General features: G+C 33.3%; 1 protein-coding gene across 8 annotated transcripts in view; it reads right to left on the bottom strand.

The window, feature by feature from the left end:
• VPS13B (vacuolar protein sorting 13 homolog B) overlaps positions 1 to 20,323 on the bottom strand; it is a 740,094-nt gene that overhangs the window by 375,255 nt on the left and 344,516 nt on the right. For all 8 annotated transcript variants that reach the window (XM_029923832.1, XM_029923833.1, XM_029923834.1 and 5 more), the window contains 2 exons: positions 16,820 to 16,947; positions 9,155 to 9,389 (listed from right to left, as the gene is read on the bottom strand). In XM_029923832.1, coding sequence (XP_029779692.1) covers positions 9,155 to 9,389; positions 16,820 to 16,947 — 363 coding nt within the window. The remainder of the gene's footprint in view (positions 1 to 9,154; positions 9,390 to 16,819; positions 16,948 to 20,323) is intronic.

Raw genomic sequence — 20,323 nt, 5'->3', positions numbered from 1 at the left:
AGTCAAATAGTGAGATTAACATCCAAACTTTAACTAAAAGTCAGTTTCTTTCTGTAATAGAATATTTGGAGAATGAATCATTAAGTTCCATTTTTGTTGAAATTATCCTGACTTGATGTCTGTTCCTTGCAAACTTGAAATATCAAGGCATACATACACATAAATAGCACACTCTCTCCTGTCTTTATCAAATAACTTTAGAAAAACATACACTGCAGGTTTGGTAACATCAGTTCTTCATGAGACAGTTCAAGATGCTGACACAGAAGATTGTGAACTCACGTCCTCCCACGGACACAACACATTTTTCACCACCTATAGCATACTTTTCCTCTAAAAGGACCCATGAACTAGATGAGCAGCACCTCCACACAAAAGACAAGAAAGACACAGGTAGAAGGGTGGGAATACAGACACATCTTGCCCCAAAAACCACCTCAGAGGAGGCACAAAAGGGAAGGTTCCTACAAATACAGAACACATTCTGGAAAACTTAAGGGATTGTGCCCCAAGTCAGGAATCCCAACATTGGAGGCAGGCATAATAGAGGCAAGGTCTAAAATGTCTGGTTTTGGGCCTCCAGCGTGGCTCAGTCAGTTGAACGTCCAACTTTGGCTCTTGTCATGATCTCATGGCTTGTGGGTTTCAGCCCCATGTCAGGCTCTGTGCTGACAGCTCAGAGCCTGGAGCCTGCTTCAAATTCTGTGTGTGTGTGTGTGTGTGTGTGTGTGTGTGTGTGTCTGTGTGTGTGTATGTCTGTGTGCATGTGTGTGTGTCTCTCTGCCCCCCCCAACTCACACTCTGTTTCTGTCTCTCAAAAATGAATAAACATTAAAAAAAAACACCATTTAAATGTCTAGTTTTGAATACCAACAAAGATTAAGACCAGGAGAATCACAGTTCAGTAGAGAACAAAGATCTGCCCACAAACTCACTTGCCCCATGATCCAGCACAAAAACAAGAAAACAGCTCTAGACAGTAAGACAGGGAGACCCATTTACTAGATTTAAAGTAGCTACCTGAAACATAAGAATCTTCAAAGGGGGAAAAATAAATAATTTAAAGATATAAAAAAGCAGTCTGCAAGGATTTTATCAGTGGATAGAAGGGCTGTCAACAGCCTCTTTTGCATTCTCTTCCTACCCCATTGATGAAGGAGCCAACAAGTACCATTTTAGGTGAACCCTTCTAGACTTCTGGCACCAGTGGATGGGTGTGGTCTGCCCACCACTCACCATGAACAGGCTGGGTGAGCCTCCTGCCTCGCCCACTTCCAATGTGGTATCCAAGGTGTTAAAAAAGCCAGATGAGCATCCCAAGTCATGCCCAATCCACCAAGAGTTAACACCACAACCAGGACAGGCAAGCAGCTGGAAGTCCTCTCTCCCCATGCAGTAGCCAAGATATACAAGCCAGGTGAGAACCCAGAGCCCCAACTTGCACACATTACAGCAGAAGCCCTATCAAAGCCAACGGACACACAGCACACAGGATGCCTACATCTGTGGGGATACCCACAGAATGCCTAGGTCTGGTAGCCACAGGACACAGTGCTTCTGGGCCACACAAAACACCTCCTACACAAGACTACTCCTTCAACATTGGGGGAGATAGCCATTTTACCTAGTATATAAAAACACAGAGAAACAAGCAAAATGAGTAGAAAGAGGAATATATATTCGAAACAAAGAACAAGGCAAATCTGCAGAAAAAGACCTTAATAAAATGGAGACAACCTACCAGATAAAGGGTTCAAAGTAATGGTCATAAAGATGCTAACCTATCTAAGCAATGGAGGAAAAACAAGAAATTCCACAAAGACAAAAAAAAAAAAAAAAAAAAGAAAACACAAAACATAATTAAAACTAAGCTTGTAAGTATACTATAGGGGTTCAAGAGCAGAATGGATTACATAGAAGCACAATCAAGGAATGGAAAACAAAGTAATGTAAAGCACAAAGCATACAAATTAAAAAAGAATTAAAAGAAGTAAAAATACCTTAAGGGACTTCTGGGAGAACATCATATGGAATAACCTTCTCATTATCCAAGTCCCAGAAGGAGAAAAGAGAGAAAAGTCAAGAAAAAATTATTTAAAGAAATAATGGTTAAAAACATCTGTAATCTGGGGGAAGCAAACAGACATCCAGGTCCAAGAGTTCAGAGAGGCCCAAATAAGATTAACCCAAAGGGAAACACACCAAGACACGCGCTCACTAAGATAGTAAAAGTTAAACGGAGGGTAGCCACATGTTGCATACAGGGACAAACCCCTAAGACAGTTAGCAGGTATTTGAGCAGACACTTTACAGGTTATAAAAGAGTGGCATAATATCTTCAAAGTGCTAAAAGGAAACAAAAATGGCCAACCAAGAATTCTCTACCCAGACATTATCATTCATAAAGACTGAGAACTTTCCAGATAAGAAAAGCTAAAGTAGTTCATCTCTTTAAATGACCTCACAAGAAATATTTAAAAAGATACTCTAAACTAAAAATAAAATGTACTACTTAATAAGAAAACATACAAAAGTAAAATCTCACTGGAAAAGGTAAATAAATAATAAAAGTAGTGGACATATATATTACTTATAAACCAAGTATTCTAAGAGTATAAAAGTTATAAAAATTAAAAATAATTAGTTCAGGGATACATAAAATAAAAGATGTAAAATGAATCATCAAAAACATGAAATCTAAGGGGTGCATAGGTGGCTCAGTCCGTTAAGCATCCAACTCTTGATTTTGGCTCAGTTCATGACCTCACAGTTTATGAGTTCAAGCCCCACATCAGGCTCTGTGTTGACAGTACAGATTTATCTCTATCCCTCTCTCTCTGCCCCTCCCCCTGCTGCACTCTTGCTCTCCCGCTCTCTCTCTCTCTGAAAATAAACATTAAAAAATTATATCTTTAAGAAAACATGAAACATAAGGTAGAGGAATGTAAAAACATAAAGCTTTGAAATGTATTCAAAATTAAGTTACTGTGAACTTTAAAATGACTGTTATATACATAAGATGATATATGTGTACTTCACAGTAACTACAAAGAAAAAACTTCTAGTAAATGCACAAAAGAAAATCTAACTACAACACTAAAGAAAACAATCAAAGCATAAGAGAGAAAAAAAGAAGGAAACAAAAATGAAGAAAAAAAGGAACACAGAAGAACTACAAAAAATGATGAAAGGATCAATCCAACAATAAGATATAACATTTTAAAACATTTATGCACCCAATATAGGAGCACCTAAATACATAAAGCAAATATTAACAGAAGTAAAGGCAGAAACAGACAGTATAATAATAATAGGAGACTTTAATTCTCCACAGGTATTAATGAAGGGATAACTTAGACAGAAAATTAGTAAAGAAACATTGCCCTTTAAAGACACATTAGATAAGATGGACTAAAGATATATATACAGATTATTCTATCAAAAGCAGAAGAAGCACTTATTTTCAAGGACACACAGAACATTTTCCAGGACAGGCTGCATGTTAGGCTACAACACAAGTTTCAATAAATTCAAGAAGACTGAAATCACATCAAATAACTTTTCCAACCACAAAAGTATGAAACTACAAATCAATTATAAGAAAAAATCTGGATAAAAAACACACATGTGGAGACTACAATACATGATATTAGACAACCGATGTTCAAATCTCATGAAATAATCTCCTTCCCTCAAGGTAGGTTTGGCCAATGAGAATAACCATATGGTTAAAAAAAACAAACAAACTGTTTTTACTTTAGGTTTCAGTACCGATTATACTGTCACACTATATTCTCCTAGGGAGTATGAAAAATAGACTTTAGAAGTTTTTTTTTTGATTCTGGCCCTTTCCAGCTGGTATGTGATTTTTTAAAAATGTTCAATACAAACTAAGATGCTATCTAACTCAGTTCTAGGAATAAAATATCAAAGAATAAAACACTTTCTGCTTTAAAGATGGAGGTTTCTGTAGTTCTTAAATCATTCATAATGTATTTGAAAAACAAGATGAGAAAAAATTTATCATACAAAAAGGACAAATAGAAGCTGGCAAGAGTACTATAAGAGGTTATTTTAAAGAATATTCAAAAGATAAAGAACAGTAGGGCAGTATATATCAATCCTTCCATTAAAATCCATTAGATAAAAGGGGGTAGGATATTGTCACATCATTAAATCACTGAGGGATTGTGTTTCCAGTAACCTGGCAGATTTAGTGCTCTGAATGACTTTTGTGCTAAAAACAAAAAGGATGAATATATTTATAAAATGTTTATGTGTAACACGCACTATGGATATAACTTTTATGGACTGGTTTACACACACACACAGACATGCACTCCTATCTTTTTAAATTCACTAGTGAGTTTCCAAAAAAAAAAAAAACAAAAAAAAACCCTAAGGCTTTAAGGCTTTAATTGCTTGAAGCATTTCAAACCTGGTGAGATGTAACATCCTTGTTGACACCTGCACTGTAGAACCTAAGAACATAAGACTTGAATGCAAATGGCTACAATATTAATGTCAGAATAAACCAGAAATAAAACTGCCCTGTTTTTACCTTCTCTACATGACCAGAAAGCTGAACCTTGAACAGAGGGAAAAAAATACTCATAACCACAAACCAAGCCTCATAAGAGATTGTAACTTGAATTTTTATTATCTAAATGGCGTAAGACCCTCTAGTTTCAATTGGTTGTAAACTGGTTATGCTCCCAATACACCAGAAATAAATTTGAACTACACATGAAGAATGTTTAAGCTCCTCTTAAAAAAAAATTCTAGGCAAATATTTCCAGGAAAAATAAGCAGACTCCAACAAAAAAAGCAACAAAGAAACAAACCAAAAAATACACAAAGAACACTAGACATACAGGCAAGAATCAGCAGGATTTAGACAATAATATAAAATAAATGATTCATTTATGAAGAAATATAAGGAAGCCTTGGAAATTATGAATTAAATGCAAGGATTTTTAAAAATCAATAAAAACAAAAGTATCATAAGTAAATTTTAAAATTTAATAAAGTATTACAAATTAAAAAACAAGAAAAGTAATTTATGGTTTTAGACATCCTGATACAATTTATCTCTGAAGTAACAGAAACCGGCAGGGACTAGAGAAGATCTCCTGGGTGTTGGGAAGATTCTTGATCTTCATTCAGAAGGCAGTAATATGGGTAGATTTATTTTATAAAATTCATCAAGCTGTATACTAATAGTTGATGTATTTCTGTATGATATATTTGAACTCTACAAAGTTTTACCCAAAAAAACCCTGAGAACAATTTAACAGCACTGTAGATGCAACTAAAAAGAAAATTTATGAACTGTAATATCAAAGACATTTACTCAGACTACAGGCCAGAAAGTTAAAGGGAAAATATTAAAGAATAGAGACAAGAAAAATACAATTAAAAAATGTCTAACATATATGTAGAAAGAATGAGGCAGAGGCAATATGTGAGGAGAAAACACCAGAAAACTTGGAAAGCTCATAAAGACACCAACACTAACTCTTTAAAAGAACAAAGATCAAGAAGATTCTTAAAAGAAAAAAAAAAAAGATTCTTAAAGCTGCCTGAGAGAGAGAGAGACTCAAAAAAAAAAAAAAACCCCAAATCACAGTGAATTTCTCAAAAGGGCAATGAAAAACAAAAGTGAGCACAAAAGGATCTTTAATGGCCAAAAGAAAACTATCAGTAAGAAATCATATATATAGCAAAAGAGAATCTTTCCAAAAAGAATACAAAAGACCGTTTCAAACAAAAAAAATTAAGTTTGCTAAAAGCACATCATTAAAAAAAAAAAGGCAGAAGAAAATCATCTGAGTTCTGTAGAAGAAAGAATTGAGCTGTGACAAGGAATGACTAGTAAGGCATTGGTATAGGAGTCAGCATATATGGCCCATGACCAAATGTTACTGCTTATTAGATTTTGTGAATAGAGTTTTACTGGAGTGCCAACTCATTGACATACTATTTATGGCTGCTTCTGTACTACAGAACAAAGCTGAGTACTTGTTACAAAAACCACATAGTTGATGAAACTGAAAATATTTACTATCTGGCCACTTACTGGATAAATTTTCCAAACTCTGCACTAATCATATACATGTAATATGTATGCAACTTTTTAAAATGATTGAAATTTGTGAAATTCAGGAAAATTAAAGATAAATTAAAATATATAACAGTAAGAGCAAATAAATCTGGAGAGATCACTGAATTAAAGTATTTAAAGACCTATGTGTTGTTCAGGAGCAAACAGCATGAATTACTGCATAATTTAATAAATTAAGTATGCATCTAGTATTTCTAGAACCAAATTTTACTTTGTGTAAAGAGTGTTAATTTCTTTTTTTATGAATATAATGTACTGTCAGGTTGGCTTCCATACAACACCCAGTGCTCATCCCAACAAGTACCCTCAATGCCCGTCACCCACTCTCCCCTCTCCCCAAGCCCTGCATCCAGCCTTAGTTGTTCTCTGTATTTAAGAGTTTCTGTGGTTTGCCTCTCTCCTTCTCTGTTTGTAACTATTTTCCCCCTTAGTTTCCCCCATGATCTTCTGTTAAGTTTCTCAAGATCCACACAGGAGTGAAAATATATATCCATTCTTCTCTGACTGACATATTTCACTCATCATAATACCTTCCAGTTCCATCCATGAGGGCTGATTTGTAAGATTGAAAAAAAAAAATAGCAAGGAAATAATGTCTAATATATCAAGGAAAAATGGAATTAAAAATATAAAACAAATGAAATAATCAAGATAGTAAAAAGAATCCATAGAATGAGAGAAAACATTTACAAATCATATACCTAATGAGAACCTAATATCCAGAATATATAAAGAACTGCTCGATTAAAGTGAAAGAAAAATAACCCAACTAAAACATGGACAAAGTATTTGAAAAGAATGAGAAAATAAAAAACAGGTTCTATGAATGGCCAATAGGCACATGAAAAGACACCCAACATCACTAGTCATTAGGGAACTTCAAATGAAAACCAAAATGAGATACCACCATATACCCACTGGGATGGTCCACACCAAAAAGGCAATTACAACTTGAATAAATTAGAACATTCATATGTTGATGTGGAATTGCAAAATGGTAGAAACACTTTGGAGGACAGACAATCAATTCCTCAAAAGCTTAACCATAGAGCTACCATAAAACCCAACAATTCTACTACTAGGTACATAGCTAACAGAAATTAAAATATGTCCATGTGAAAAGATGTGCAAAAATTATCATAGCAATACTCTTCATAATAGCCAAAAAATGTAAACAATACAAATGTCTACCAACTAAAGAGTAGATAAAGAAAACATGGTATATCCATAAAATGGATTATTATTCAGCCATAAAAATAAAGATTGACAAATAAATCAACCTCAAAAGCATTATGGTAAGTGACTTACCATGAGTAGCCAGTCACAGAAGACCATATATTGTGTGATTCCATTCTTATTAAATGTATAGAACATAGTTGTTACTTAACCTAATCTCTGTATGTCTAATTACATGAAACAGAAGTTGGTGTTTTGATTTTTTACTTTGCTTTTCTGTTTGGAGTGTCATTGCAACTACTGTATTGTAAATGATGGAAAATAATTGCATATGTTAAAAAATATGAAACTTTATAAAGTAAAAAAAATAATATAATTTTTAAATAAAAAATAAAAAATAAATAAATAAAAATGTATAGAACAGGCAAATTCATAGAGACAGGAAGATCAGCATTTACCAGAGTTTTGGGGGAAAGAGAAAGAAAAGTAACAGCTAATGGTATATTGATTATTTTTGGAGTGAGAAAATTTCTAAATTTGGTGGTGGTGATGATGATATAAACTGAACATATACTAAAAATCATCTATTTGTATACATAAAAATTTTTATAACACGTAAATAATGTCTTAAAAATCTGTTACATGAATAATAGTGAGTTTTAACTTAAAAAAATTAAGGGACAAACTATTTGAATCTTCCAAAAATTATTCCAGAGTTTAAAAAAAGAAAGGAAAGCACTCCTCGGCTAATTTTCTCAGGCTAGCACATCCTTGATGTGATATACAATAGCTGTTGTGATAATAAAGAACTCCTTATAACCAGAAGCAAAATCAAAGAATGGATATATCCCAATATGCTAGAAAAATAATCCTTGCATCAAGACAAAACTCACACAGGTAAGAGCTCTAAAGAAGTTCCTTCTGTTAGAATTTTATGATTTTATGATAATGGTATTCATTTTATTAACTACCAACTTTCATTTCTGGCAATAAAATCATTTTCCTACTACTGATAAACCTAAGAAAATTACATTTCAATAGAAATTCCAATGAAGAGAAAAGAAAAATCAACATCAAGTCAAAGTCAAAAACTGCACAGAATATTTCTGCTTTTCAATAATAGTATGCATAGAAATCTGAATGATATCAGCATTCATATGCTTATATCGTAATAATATGAACAAGGTGTGGAACTGCTTAGCACTGTAAAAAATCTAAATCTTGTTATTAAAATATAAATTCACATTTACTTTGTCACTCAAAATTTTTTCAGGTTCACATACTGGTTGAGATGAATATGTCAAAGTTCAAAAGGGTATGAATTTGCAACTGAAAAGTCTGCAGTATCACAAATAAAGTATTTACTAAAGAGTCATATCTCCAATCATCACATAATTATCTACTGTATTTTAACAAATGGGAAACCTAGAAATATATTGTTTGATGTAAATAATATATTCATTTGATTATATATTATATTTATCAATAAATCAAGTAGCTTAAATTAAGATCTACTTATCATTCTTATCACTTACTGCCAATTTCCAAAACCACGGTCTTCTCGATTTGTCTATGCTTCACATCTTAGTGACTGTTCTGTGTGGCATATAATCTTTTGCAGTCTCTATTTATATATACATGAATATGATTAAAATGTGTGGATGTCAATAAACAGCACCATTTAGTTCATTTACTGTGTATGCCCTTCTTTTTAGATCCACTTTGCAGATCACTTAGTCTATTTTCCTGCGGATTTTTCGTTGTGAAGACTGATTTACATAAGCACTGGCTTATTAAAAAAAAAGTAGTATTTAAAAACAATAACCATAGGAAGAATTTTTTTTTTTAATGTACCTTCTTCAAGGATGGGTCGTGGAATGACAAACGGAATCTCCTGCAGAGGTTCCATGTACTTGTGGCCGGCACTGATGATCTTTACTTGAGGCAAACAGATGACAAGCATTCCTGGCATGCTGGTTTGTCCATGGTACCAACTTCTTACTGTCCCAGGAATGTCACCAGATACAATTGTACTTGGGGAAGGCAGGCTATCATTTGGAATGAAAACACAACAAGACTCTACTTCAAGCTAGGGGGAAGAAAAAAAAAAAGCAAAATGAAAACATTAGGAAAAAACTAAATAAGGAAGTTAACATAACCTCAAATACTTAAAATCTTTATCAGAATAAGCAGGGGAAGGAAGGAAGGGAGGGAGGGAGGGAAGGAGGGAGGAAGAAAAAGGAAGGAAGGCAGGCAGGCAGGAAGGAAGGAAAGAAGGAAGGAAAGAAGGAAGGAGTGAGCAAGCTATATTTATGTCTTTATGAGTTACTTTTAATAAAGAACACAACACTTAAAAGGACCTTGTTTCTTGCTATAAATTTGATCAAAAGGCACAGTGAAATGAGATGAAAACATATCTGTCTTTCCACAGTTATTTCCAAGCAACATGTCTGAATTAGAAAATGTGCTGGCAAAAAAAGGTGAGAAAATCCTCCTTCTTTTGCACTTCATTGGATTGTTAACACCAGCTAAGGCCTTAGAACCAACTAGTATTGTATGGTATTCACTGAAAACACACACACACACACACACACACACACACACACACACACACACACACAGCTTTTGGTATATGAATTTGGCCCTTTTTTTTTTTTTTACTTTACAAACTAAAATATAAGGAAAAGTGTTTAAAATGTTCAGATGATATCTCTAGACAAACATAAAAATATAACCGGTTTGTATCAAATATTTTTTTATTTACACATATACCAAGATTCGTGTGTGTGTGTCTGTGTGTGTGTGTGTGTGTATCACATTTTATATATAAGGATACATGATGAGGAAGAATATTCAGAAGACTTAAAAACGAGAGTATTCCTTGCTTTTATCATACATCAAATTATTATTTAAATTTTGATTTCATGTGAAACTTTTATGCTTTCTTACCCCCAGTGTAGTTACTTAGGTTATCTGATACCTTAGAGAATTAAAGTAATACTAAGCAATCTCAAATCAAAAATTAAATTCATCATGATTTCTTAATTCAAAAGCAATATAAGCTAAAGTCTATTAGTTTTAGTTGGTTCTTAGAAAGTAGTATTTTGTACCTAAGTCACAAATTGTTCAAATACCTTGGCATACTTATTCTCAAGGAAATAAAAAATATCACCTGTTAATTTTCTATAAAATATTTGCCATACAAAGGTATTGTCTGAAGATGTAATAAAAACTAAAATGTGTTTGCTTGATAAATACTTGGCTATTCTAGCAAATCAAGAGACTATATTTTATAAAAGGTAACTAAGAATACATTAATATAGCTTCACGTGAGGCTAATATAGCTCTTAGTGAGAGCATGGTTTCTAACAGCTCTGGTATTCCTTGACACGATAAATAATCTGCCAGCCTTATAAAGAAGCAAACTTATTCATCTTTGCCTCAACATTTTTGTGCTTGGAACAAACTGAATTCAGTGAAGAAAAATATAAGTAAAATTTTGCAAAAATAAATAAAAGATTCATGAAATCTGACCTCATTTCTTGGTTTAGAATTTTATCTTGGAGCCTAATTTAAGTAGCAAATTGAAGATGATGATATTTTTTATTCTGAAATAGAAGTATACATTGTCTCATTTATATTTTATATTTATAAATATACTTAGATATATATTTATAAATATTTTATAAATATTTAACACCAATAATTACTGAAGTTCAAATGCACAAAGTATTATGGCATACTGAGAACATATTCTTAATATACTATCCTCATTATTCAATTATTTATCATTGTAGTGTCAAACAAAAAAGAGTCAGTATTTAACATTCATATAGGTATAGGTGCTATGTTAAAAATGTTTTCAACGATTGAGTTAATTAGCTCAATATGCCACACTATACAAATATAAACATGAATACCTTGTGAAATAAATTTAAGTTGTACCAAAATTTCCAAAATCACAATATATTCCAAAATTCCACTAGTTCAGAAATAAATTATTGTATCAAATTTAACATCCTGAGCAACAAATATTCAAAAATAGATTAATCTGAGATGCATAAGAACTCCAAAAAATAAACTTTCTAAAATATGTGTGTTCTGGAGATTTCTGTAATGATAAGAACCAAAACATACAAATAATCCAAATTCCTCAAACTTATTATAATGTTACATCTCTAATATACACTACAACTATCACATAAATCTTTTTACACTTTTAAAATAACTGTTAAACTGTATGTCTAAAATTGTGGTTTTAATGTAAAACGTTGAGTGATTTATGTAAGTGAGTATAAATCTACAGCAGTAAATTTTGCATTAATGTAAGGATCTGACAATCCAAGGGAAAGAAAATGAAGTAATCTGCCAGTAAGAAGTCCTCAAACCGGGGGTCAGATCATGTTCATGGAAACCATCTGGTTGGGACCCTCTGAGCCACACCAAACACAAATGATCTTTTAAAAAAAATATCCTATTCATTAATGCATCACAGCTGCACTGAGTGTTACTTCATTTTTCCATGGCAACATCCTTTCTGTTTCAAGGATCTTATTTCAGTTTTGGTAGCAACGTGTTCTTTCGCCAATATTGAACACATTTGTGTGTTAAAGTGAAGGGATTATTACAAATTCTTGAAGTAGAACCACCTCTATTTTGATTCCTATTAGGTCAAAGCCTACATATCTAAGTATGATACATTGAGAATAAATCAATAAAGTAGAAATTATTTAGTATTCCTATTTTAATCAATGAAATGATTGTCTAGAATTTTTTGTAAGTTCCAAGTTTATATGCCATTTGAAAAGACATATGTCTTTGTGAACCCCTAACTCATCTCCCATATGTAAGGTTTGGTAAACTTAGATTTTTCTAATTTGTATACTCTATAATTGTGCTCACAACTTAGTTTTAAAAAAAAAGAGAGACTAAGATAGGTTTCACTTATACTTTAAACATTTTAACTAGCCCACTGTCTATTGTACAGAACACTTTATAAGTAAATGAGTTAAGGGGGACCTGGGTGGCTCAGTTGGTTAAGTGTCTGAATTCGGCTCAGCTCACAATCTCACATGGCACGAGTCTGGCCCCATATGGGGCTCTATGCTGACAGCTGGACCCTGGAGCCTCCTTCACATTCTGCCTCCCTCTTTCTCTGCCCCTCTCCTGCTTGTGTTCTGTCTTTCTCTCTCTCAAAAATAAACAGAAATATTAAACAAAAATTTTTAAAGTAAATGCTTAAAAATGTTAAGCCATATTTTCTATACTTTTTCATAAAAAATTTGTTTATTTATTTTTGAGAGACAGAGTGAGTGGGCGGGGGAGAGGCAGAGAGAGAATCTCAAGCAGGCTCCCCACTGTCAGCATGAAGCCTAATGAGTAGCTCAAACTTACAAACCCTGAGATCAAGACCTGAGCTGAAACCAAGAGTTGGATGCTTAACCAACTGAGCCATCCAGGCAACCCTATTTTCTACACTTTTAAGTAACATTTCTATTTCTTCTTCCCCAATAACATGTATTTCTTCCTTTAAAATTTAAAAATTTTTATATGCTTATTTAGCTTTGAGAGAGAGAGCGAGCAAGGGAGGGGCAGAGAGAGAGGGAGACACATAATCTGAAGCAGGCTTCAGGCTTTGGGCTATGAGCACAGAGCCCAATGCAGGGTTTAAACTCCCAGGCTGTGAGATCATGACCTGAGCCCAAATCAATGCGTCACTGACTAAGCCACCTAGGTGCCCTAAAACTTAAAACTTTAGTGATAGTTATATTTTACAAAATTTCTAAAGAATGAAATGTTCTCTGTATGAATTATATTATTTAGAAAACAGTTTCAAATAAAAACATACATGAAGAAACATTTCAGGTTAATATATCCATTCACTTTTTCTTCAATTCATACATTCTTTAATATCGACCACGAACTCAACTGGAAGTCAGATATAAAGAGACAAAATACATAATCTCAACCCTTAAAAAACTTGAAACAAGAGGGTTTTAAAATACTAACAGTCTTACAGAATTTTAACTACAACATAGGATCTGAAATGTGAGATAATTTGCCTATTTTGTTTAAAGTCTCACTATATAGTACAATGTCTAGCATGCGGTAGGTACTAAATAGTTAATAAGTGAACACAATTTTATTAGCATCAGATACTGATGTTAATTAAAATAACTGTTTAACATGTTGTTCATCGTTTCATTCTGCAGAGACAACTTAGTAATGAATAGATGTGTCAGCCAAATGGGTTCAACCTTAGCTTGTGGAACTTTTAACAAAGTAATCTCTTCATGACTTCAGTTTCCACATCTGTAATTGTGGAGAGGTGGGAATCAGCTCTAATATAAAGATACAACGTATTAACTCTCACCCAAAGGTCTGCTCAATAAAATAAAGTCAATGAACATATACTGAATATCTCTTATATGTCAGATCCATATATTAGGTCTCATGGATTCATAAGAGATGTTCAGTCTTTTTAAGACACTGTTGGGGGTGCCTGGGTGGCTCAGTCGGTTAAGCCTCCGGCTTCGGCTCAAGTCAGATCTCACATTCCTGGGTTCAAGCCCCGCGTCAGGCTCTGTGCTGACAGCTAGCTCAGAGCCTGGAGCCTGCTTCAGATTCTGTATCTCCTTCTCTCTCTGCCCCTCCCCCTCTCATGCTCTGTCTCTCTCTGTATCAAAAATAAATAAAACATTAAAAAAAAAGTTTAAAAAAAAGACACTGTTGCATATAACTATTTATGTAAATAGAGGTCACCAAAATAAGCAGTATTTCATTTGCACTATAACAAATAGATTATTAATTACTGTCCAAATCACCATTTTCATATTCTATTAACTCTCGATACAGTATGAAAATATTTGGGATACCTTCATACGTAGTAGAAATCTTAATATTCCCAATATAGGGCCTAAGTTAAAAACCTCAAAAGTGAACCTTGGTTGTCTTCTTTTCCAGATTAATACAAACCTACATTTCCACGTAAATATTTGCCAAGGAGCATATTCCTTCTAACAAATTACCATGCAATTGCAGTCACTTTCTCAATGCCTATAATGAAAGATAAGATTCTCCACAAAATTTTAATCTTAAATGTAAATAATTACTTTTACAAGGAAGGTGGTTGGAATTTGATCTGTCTAGCCTCAAATGCCTACCCTCATCTGATCATGGAGACAAGCCAGGAAGTGCGGCGGATATAAGGACGCGAAGTATATCATGCAATATGATTACTACATCATTGATCATACTCAGTAAATAACATCCTGGAGAAGAGAATTCAATTGGTCTAGCTTAACTAGCTTACGGCACTTGAGACACTTTGACACATCGAAACCAAGGAATGTGGAATGGAAAATAAACAGTCCACTATATTACACAGTCCACTCTGAAAGCTTCAGAGTGGCATCTAGAAAATGCCATGTAACAGAAACATGATCTTCCATGTTAAAGACAAGAAAACTGAGTTTGGCAAAAACCAAGGCAAATGTACTCCTTCATTAGTGAATTCCAGGCCAGAGTATTTCTAGTTTGTCAACTGCATGCCACTGCCAATTATGTGCTCTGGAATAAAAATGTAGGTTTTGAAGTAGAATAGATAGGATCTTTACTGATTATCCGATAGAGAAAAATTGCAAAGAACTGAGTTTGTGATAATCTTTTGTGAAAAAGGCCCTTTAAGTTCCTATTTTAAAAAATTGTTCAAGCCTACATATAGTACTATAACATAATCCATTAGGATGAAATGTGGAAGTTACTTTTCCCACTGAAAAGCAAATAGGTTAGAGAGAATATTGTTTATATCTTAATGTAATATAACTCTATTATAAGAAAAAAAGAACATGGGCTTAGTAAATATCAACTTTGGCCCCAAAATAAATTTTCCAGAAATTCTGATTCCAAACACATTTACTTGCTCAAACTTCCACTAAGAATAATCCTTTGATGGATTCAAGTTATGATGTTCTGTTTTATCTGATGACAACTTCAGAGTTTTCTGTTTTATATTTTGGGTCATAAAACATTTTGGAAAATGGACACTACTTTTTAAAAACTCAGAATTTTAGGGCCTAGATTTTAATCATTTAATCAGAATCAAGTTTTATCTTTAAACTTTTCCAGAACATATTAACATCTGGAAATTCTAAATATACAGCATGTATAATACAGGACTGAGACTAGGAATGAAGGAAGCAAGAACCTGGGTCATATTCAAAATAAGCTATACAAAGATATAATCACTAGTACTCCTGTAATTTTATGTCAATTTATACTCAATAAGCTTAGTCAAATGAGGAACATCAGTCTAAACTGCAGACATAAAAATACTTAACACAGCAAATTTTATGTTAGGTGTATCTTACCGTAATTAAACATTTTTTAAAAGAATAAAATGAGGAACATCAGTATCTCCACTTACAAATAATAATGACATCTAAGATTCAGTGTATTGCTGGTGTGGTGACAAAGCTAATGAAGGCAACATTTTAAAACAAGCAAAATAATCCAGAATGTCAAAATTGGAAATAACCTTAACCATTATTTAATTTAAGCTTTTCATATTGCAGATAAGCAAAATAAAGTCCATAGTTAAGATCCAGAATTTGATACTGCTAACTACTGGCTCCTTGAAATTCTGCACACCCTTACCTTCCATGAATGTCTGACTTTTCCACCTATATTTCTGATCTTTCTACTACGATTTCCTACCAGGACACTTCCTCTTCCACGGTCTACCTCAGAAATGGCATCCCCTTGGCCCACTGCTCTTTAAACTTTATCTATTTTTTGAATGAACAATTCTCCTGATTTTAACCATCTATAGATGACTTCCAATATATATCTCTACTGTGAAATCTCTTCCTTAACCTCCAGATATGAATACCCTACTGTCCAAGAGAAGCCTGGATCCATAGGAATTTCACAGCACTGGATTCACAGGTATTTCAAATGCATGCATAAACTCCCTGTTTGTCCCTGATTCTGCAAAACTGCTTCTTTTACCATTTCATGGCATCACTATGAACCCGAATGTCAAAACTGGAATGTGGAAGACCACTCAGCCTCCTTCTTTTCAGTCTCCAAAGCCATTAGTCACTAAGCCATGCTGACTTTATCGTAGGTATCTCAGGACCACTGTCCAACTTGGCCTATAGTCTAGCATTTTCTGATCTATATACTGAACATTTAGAATCTTTTAAATAACATTTAAAATAAAGAAACGGTACATGAATTTTTGTAATCTGAGAAACATCTCAAAATTTGTGGATTTTTGTAACTTTGCCAAGAACAGCGTATATGTATTTCATATAATTTTGTTAATACTCTGTAAAGTGCACCAATAGTTTTCATCTAAGTTACAGAAATGAGATGGTATACACAAGTGTTACAAGTGAGATTATTTTTTACCAGTATTAAGTGTTTCCAGTGAGATTATTTTTTTACCAATATCAAAGGTGCTAAAAATTAAAAAGGATCATAGAAATTAAAGCCATGACATTTCTTTTATTTTACCTGCAGTGTGAGACTCTTTACTGCATTCCATACTACTCCAATAAATTCTTTCATTCTTTCTTCAGGACTTCTACAGCCTTCAGATATATTCAGCATGGCTTTCACAGGCACTGACAGTGGTCGAGATTCTAAGTATAAGAACACTTATTTAACACACGTGTACTTTACTGTTTCACAAAATAGAAAATACTTCCAAGATTATTTATTTCTTTGCTTAATAGTTCTGAATGAGATTACAAAATATCGTATCAGATCACTTTACATTATAGAATTACTGATTCTTGCAACTATTAAAACATAAGCAAACTTATCTGTTAGACATCTGGGGAGTGCTGGTTACTCCTGTTGGGGATTGGGGATAGGGCGGTGGCATGTTATAATGTTCTATTCACTAAGCACATGGATATATACACTTTCCAAAATTAAGTTGTAACCTAACAATTTACCCATTTCTGAGTATAAAAATACCTTAATAAAAACTTTACTTGAAAACAAAAAAGGAAATTCAACAACAAAGCATTTCATTCATCCAAAATAGAAAAGAAACAGGTCTTCCATATTTGAATTCTCCTGATAATAAAACCTTATCCATAGACTCTCTCAACTTTTTTTAAAAATGTTTATTTATTTATTTTGAGAGAGAAAGCACATGCAGGCACTGCAAGCAAGCAGGGAGGGGCAGGGGCAGGGAGAGAGAATCTTAAGTAGGCTCAGCTCTTCACTTGATCCCAAGAACCCTGAGATCATGACCTGGGCCAAAATCAAAAGTCAGACACTTAAGTGATGGACCACCCATGTACCCCATATTTTTATTGCCCCAACTTTAAAAACTGATTTTGAAAGTAACCAAAAACGTATGTGCTTACATAAAAGGCAGATTTCTATAGTAAGACAAAAACCTGTGATATTCCACTCTGAATAGAATGTTATTAAAATTTTTGTCCATCTAAATTACAGAAATCAGAAAATTTCAACAATTTTAATGCAAAATTTTAGAAATTACTCTTAATGTAATAATTTATAGCAACATATATTATTTCTAAACAGATCCATATGTATTTGATACATTGCATTTTAGTGCAAACATTAATTTGTATGTACCACTTCAGGTACTTACGAAGCATAAAATAAATAAATAAATAAGATCTTGCTTTTTAAGACTTGGATTAAATTAAGTTTGATGGTCCTAAAATGCTCTCCAAATGCCATATCACCACTATGCGAACGACAGCTGGGTATCTCAACTCCTACTTTCCTTATCTTCCCAACTTGGCTCATCTGAATTTATACTAGATTAATAAAAACTATTTAAAAATTTTTTTTAATGTTTATTTTTGAGAGAGAGCACAGAGTAGGGGCAGAGAGAGAGGGAGACATAGAATCCAAAACAAGCTCTAGGCTCTGAGTTGTCAGCACAGAGCCCAACACAGGGCTCACAAACCATGAAATCATGACCTAAGCCCAAGTCGGGTACTCATCCAACTGAGCCACCCAGGTGCCCCTTAGATTAATAATATCTTAAAGGCATGGAGGAAAGACCCTTTTTCTTCATATTTATAAACCCATAGTCTACCACATTATGCATATTATAAGTTCAAAGAATGTTTATTTAAAATAAAAGTTTGGGAGAGATTCAGAGAGAGATCTGGGAGCAGAGTATTCTAGGCAGATAAAACAATAATGCGAAAGTCCTGAATTAGATGTGTATTTAGGATTTTCAAGAAAAAAATATAGAACCAATAATGGCTACAACAAAGTAAAGAGTGAGAGAAGCAGGAAATGGGTCAGAGCTATAAATAAGGACCAGTCATACAGAGCTTATATAGGCCATGGTAAGAAGGTTTGCTTTTGCTTTGGAAAAGCTAGGACATGATCATGGAGTCTAAATACAGTCATGAAATTACCTGAAATATTTAAGGAGAATTTCTCTGGCTACTGTGGAGAAAATGAGGTACAAGTATTAAAACAGGGAGACAATATGTGAAAGATGGTGATGGTAATGCAGGTAGTAAGAAGTTGATGAAATTCTGTATCCACTTAACAAGATAAAGCCTACAGGCCTTACTGATGGACTACAAAGACAGTGAGAGAGAAAAGTGAAGGAAGAATGATTCCAAGGTTTTAGGTCTCACCAGATGGAAGAATGGAGCTGTAGGAGAAAGAGAACTGAGGGGGAAAAAAAACCTTAGGTTTTTAGACCTATCAGGTTGTAGTTTCCATTAGTTCAAATGAAGATATCAAGGTTACAAACAGCTCAACAACTATAAAAAAAAGGAAAAGAATATAAACAAGCAATTTAGAGAAAAATATAATATGGCCAAAAAACTTAATAAGAGTGTTCATCCTTGCCAAGAAACAAAACTCATGATAAAAATCAGATATCTTTTTCAGTGGTCCCATTGGCAACATTTTAAAGCATCAATTTGCATATTTATAAAAGTTGTCGTTGAAGGCTCTTGTGAGAATTTTTCATATGCTGGGAATAAAATTAAGTATGGTCTATTTAGTAGAATTGCAAGAGATGACAATTTGTAGCTATCAAAATTTAAACACGCACTATTTTTCTACAAAATAATCCCATTTCTAAAAGTCTATGCTACAGAGATAGTATAACATGTGAGAGTGCATGCATATAAACAACTTATAAAGAATTCAGCAGTATTAGTTGAAATAGTTAAAAAAGAAAAGAGGTCAGAAGGGAGGAGAGATGGAGAAGTAAAATGCTAAGCAATTTATCTGTCCATCAAAATAAAATGGTTAAATTAACTTTGGAAAACCTGCAATGAAGATTCTAATTCGTTCACTTAAAATGAGTAACAGTTAAAGAATGACAAAATCAGATTTTTGATATCTTGTGAAATGAGAAAATACATATGTTGTAGTATAATTCAAATATGTTTTTAAAAACAATGTGTAAGTTTGAGTGCGATTTACCTATACCATACACAGAAAAAGTTATATAAGAGTACAAAGCAAATCCACGACAGAGGTGTTACCTCTGAGGAGAGTAAAATGGAATTGATGAGGGTTGAGAGCGAAGAGGTATTTAACACTTTATTCTGTATATTTCAGTATTGTTTTACAACAATGAGTTACCTGTTATAATTTTCTTAATTCAAGACACAATAATTTGCTTTCACTTGGATTACATCGTTTTCTTTTGTACATTAATAGTTATGAGAAAAAAATGGTTGCCTAAACCTACGGCAGAATTCTGCCAATTTAGTATATGTGCTGCTGAAGTGACCACAGAATTCTGCCAATTTAAATAACTGACTTAAATCTAGACTAATCATACAAAACCTGCACACAGAAATTTATAGAAATTTTATTCATAAGTGCCAAAATTTGGAAGGACTAATATGTCCTTCAGTAGGTGAATCGATAAACTGTGGCCATGAAAACACATGGAAGAAATTTAAATGTATATTACTAAGTGAAAGAAGCCAATCTGAAAAAGCTACATACTAATTCGAACTATACAACATTCTGGAAAAGGCAAAA

This window comes from Suricata suricatta, chromosome 15 (assembly GCF_006229205.1).
Source record: "Suricata suricatta isolate VVHF042 chromosome 15, meerkat_22Aug2017_6uvM2_HiC, whole genome shotgun sequence".
Lineage (NCBI taxonomy): Eukaryota > Metazoa > Chordata > Mammalia > Carnivora > Herpestidae > Suricata > Suricata suricatta.
The sequence above is the reverse complement of the archived record's forward strand: the minus strand, read 5'-3'. Positions and strand labels throughout refer to the sequence as shown.